Raw genomic sequence first — 4,165 nt, forward strand, 5'->3', positions numbered from 1 at the left:
GTACTGTGGTGTTCTTGATGATTCCGTATATACTTGTAAACAAACTGAAGTTATCCTCGTCGCCAATATAATACAACTGAATATAAATAAACAACTACCACAATAAGATGACTGCTCCGCATAACTTTTAATTTTCGACTCCCAGAATATATTCTAGAGGGCGTTGTCATGATCAATATATTACACAGGGGTTTATAGATTTTAACAATTCTACTCTCCCATTGGATGAAAATAAGAATAAGATTTAATTAAAAAAACCTGATCACTACCTGATCTACCTGGAGATAACCTTCCTCTATTTGGTCCACGCCAAGTGATACTAAGGCCGTTGTTGCTATCTCCACCTGTTATCTCACAAACGTAGGTGATGGTCTCCCCACTGTAGATGATCTTTCCTTGCTGAGGAACAATCGTCATCGATAGAGGATTCACATCTGTAAGAAGACGTTAAATTTTAAAATGTATTTCATGTATACATAATAAAACCTATATATAAATCAGCCATTAATCGGCATTTATTGGTTTATACTTGGTATGAAATGGACAACAGCCAGTTCCTAGATAGTGCTTTTCATGTAGAACACAGAGTCCATTATTAACCGCTTGTCATTGGGTTCATAAGGAGTTGTGCATCAAGAGTAGTAAATTAAATTCTTGCAGAGCCTTGGTGCTCATAGGGCTGAAGCTTGTCCCCAGTTTCTGTAGCAGGAAGCAGATGAGAATGTGATACTCCCACTGGGTTACTCCCAGCAATTTGCTGGTACAAAGCTGGGTAGATTAAAGCAATTTACATAAAGCGCTTTGCTCCAGGACACAAGCAAAATGTACAGCGAAGGATTGAAATCCTCACCGCGAGGTAAGGAAACCCAACCATTCCCATTGCGCCAAACCCCTTCCACGTACATAAAGTGTACAGGACTTAAAACCAAGGCAGAATGTACAGGACTTCAAGTGGACAGGAACATGGACAAACTAGAGTAGCCGGTATCAGTTAACCAAGTAGCTCAGACATGACAGGAGACCCTTAAGGGAGAAGCATGATACTGTACAATACAAGCTAGTCCACACCTCAAGCACTTTCAGACTTTGATAAAAGCGCTATATAAATCTAACATATACATTACACATTACCCTGAGTTTTAACCACAAAGCTCTAGATTGACTAAAACTCAAGTACATATATACTGTAATGAATACTGAACGTATATTGGAAGATGGGCATTTTAACTACCAAAACCATGGCTCTATGCCGTAATTGATTTACCTTCTTGTTCACAGAAAACACCATGGAATCCAAGCGTACAGTCACAGTAGCCATTAAAGCATGTGCCCCCATTTTGGCAGCCTGGCTTACAATGCAAGACTGTTTACCGAGAAAGAAGAAGCAAGCAAAAAACTTGAAGAATCAGTAAGAGAAGAAAAAGACAAAATGCATAGCATAAGATGACACTGAAAAATATTTGACAGTAAACCATGTGATGAAAGGGTAAATACAATCATGGTTGGTTCTGAAAGAAGTAGTTTGTCAATCAAGTTACGGCCATAATTGGGTCTCGTAATTTTTTCTGAATATGTTTCGAGTTAGGCAGTTGCTACTGTTGCACCATTTTAAACCAATTCCTAATTCTGTCCAAATCCAATCCATACAATAACATCCCATCAGAAGTGGTTTACGACTGGTGCCACTGCCTTAGAGCAAACTATTTAAATCTTTGAGATACTGTATCTCATAAAACATCAAATCTTTCTTTTCAGAACCATGATCACAAGGCATACTGCAGACAATTTTCACCACCTTTAATGAATTTTTAAGAGAAGATATCACATAAAGTAATTAACTTCAGGGAAAGAAAACACAATTAAGACAGACAAATTTTAATGAAAATAATTTTTTTTTTTTAACTGACTGAAGAATATAAAACAAACCAACTGGACAAAAGGGGAGGAAATAAACACTCATTGTGACACACATATAGATAGTTATATAGAATTAACAATAAAAAGATGTAATGGAATATAGATATGAATAAAAAGAGGAAATTAATAATGGAAAGACCCTGAATACTAATGAAATATCACATTACTGTATATTGTCATAAGCTGCAAAATCTGGTTAAAACAATTACTAGTAAACTTATGTGTAACACATCTAGAGTTTGACAACACTATTGTTTTTGTTTTCAATCTGTTCAGTTTAGTCACTGCAGTACCTGGTAAGCTATCTCACTAGTAAGTGAAAAGATAATGTGGATGTTTTTGGGGTATGGGTATTCCTATTATTAACATATGTTTTTTGGATTCTATTGTTTACCAGAGGGAAGTTCTGAAAAAGGAAACATGGCATTTATTAGTTTATCCTAATATTTTAATAATTATCTATGCAAGTATATTCTAGTTTTTAAAATTAAAACCTTATTAATATTTATGTGGCCAGTAAATGTACAGTTCATTGTTATCGTAATTAGTGATGCATTCTAAGAAGAACTGAATTAGAACTCACTTTGATTCTGACAGAAGTCTCCGAAATAGCCATCAGGACACTGACAAACCCCATTCTGACACGTACCACCGTTCAAACATGCTGGGGTGCAAACTGGTACTAGGGTGGGGAAGGTAAGCAAGGGGTAGTTAATGTGTTAAAGGTAATTGCATTGGAAAAGTACAGGTGGCACATATGTTAAATAAAATTGGGTTTATATAAATTACATGCACATTTAAAAACTGTGATTAACCACTTACATTGGACAACTGTTACACGTGAGATTGGCCCTGCTGTACATGTATAGAAGCCTTCATCTGATTGTTGCAGACTGCTGATCGTTAGCCTAGTTTCTCGATCTGATAACTTGGTCACAAACATTTGCTGTCCTGTGATTAATATCATGAGAACGAAATAATAGTCATTAAAATGTTTTGAGGAATGACAGCTGAACTGAAAGATCTCAGAATCAAAACTCATAAACGAAGTGGATATCAAAGATCTGATAGGTTTTTCTCCTTCTTCTTGCAAGCTGCATCTCTCCGTATTGTCGCAACTTGAGAGCATGTGCGGTGCAGGAACACAAAATCCACCAGAGTGAAAGAACAAAAACATTAAAAGGTGCTGTACAGTGCTGCTAAAATTTGCTACAACTTAGATAGCAGTATTGGCCAGTCCTACTCTGAAGGTTTGCAGATAGACAAAACACCCAGCAGGCAAGTGAAATACACTGCGAAATGCCTAGGTTTTGACCTAAATTTTTTCAGGTCATGGTTCAAACTATAGACCCTCGGTGATGCAAGACTGTACTATGCCCCTTGTCTATGTCTCAAGGCATAACGCAATTTCGAGATCACTTTGGGCTACGGCTTGAACCACGCCTCTCAAAGAAATCAAAATTTTAATACTACCATTCTTCTTGTACAATGTACAGTTGTGCAATTTTAAAAGATGTTCAGATAGTTATTTATATGTTGTTAGATTCTTCTGAGCATATCAAACCACTTAAAACAGAAATAAAAATTACCTGTTCTTGTTTCCGAGACAGTTCTTTGATTTGGACTAATCCATTTCGGGTTTACTATGCCATCTTGACCACTAGCGATGCACAGGAATGTAATTTCGTTACCAAGGGCTACCACATCTCCTCTCCCACTTTCAATTCGTAAATTAGCCAAATCATTTTCTGCAAGATATATATGGAAAAGTTAGAAATTATTACAGCAAGAATCTGCACTCAAAGCAGACATGCCAACCCTACAAGGCCAACAAGAGGAGTCTCAAAAACTTCTGAGCGGATTGAGTTTTGGCAATGTGAGAGGAGTATTCCTAAGACATGGTACCAATGCGATCGGATTGTAAAATGTGACCTTTTTGACTCACAATCAGCAATACCTCCGTGCAAGACTAGGACCTAGGCCTAGGCAGAAAATCAACACCGCACCAATCACAACGAGCGTACCATAGGAATCACCTACAGTAGTTGGATTTCAAACTGACAGGATACTTTCCGTTATTAACTTGCATGTTTGCGTGTGTTTTAGCTTCTTTTTTGGAGGAAGCTCAACACTACTACTTGTTTTTCGGTACTGCCTAGCCCTAGGCCTACATCCATATCGTTCTCATCAGACTCCATTTTCGAAATCTTGCTTTACTAGACTGTTGTTACGAAATCAGTAGACCATG

At 37.2% G+C, this 4,165-nt stretch overlaps 1 protein-coding gene across 1 annotated transcript in view; it reads right to left on the reverse strand.

Moving 5' to 3' along the window:
* Positions 1-4,165, reverse strand: part of LOC117117126 — a 118,218-nt gene that overhangs the window by 23,944 nt on the left and 90,109 nt on the right. The window contains exons 133-137 of the mRNA XM_033261334.1: positions 3,507-3,665; positions 2,740-2,868; positions 2,501-2,599; positions 1,265-1,363; positions 270-434 (exon numbers count right to left, since the gene is read on the reverse strand). Coding sequence (XP_033117225.1) covers positions 270-434; positions 1,265-1,363; positions 2,501-2,599; positions 2,740-2,868; positions 3,507-3,665 — 651 coding nt within the window. The remainder of the gene's footprint in view (positions 1-269; positions 435-1,264; positions 1,364-2,500; positions 2,600-2,739; positions 2,869-3,506; positions 3,666-4,165) is intronic.

The sequence above is a fragment of the Anneissia japonica genome, unplaced genomic scaffold (genome assembly GCF_011630105.1).
Source record: "Anneissia japonica isolate Jap-2015-1 unplaced genomic scaffold, ASM1163010v1 scaffold287835_len3118868_cov185, whole genome shotgun sequence".
In the NCBI taxonomy this organism is placed as follows: Eukaryota; Metazoa; Echinodermata; class Crinoidea; order Comatulida; family Comatulidae; genus Anneissia; species Anneissia japonica.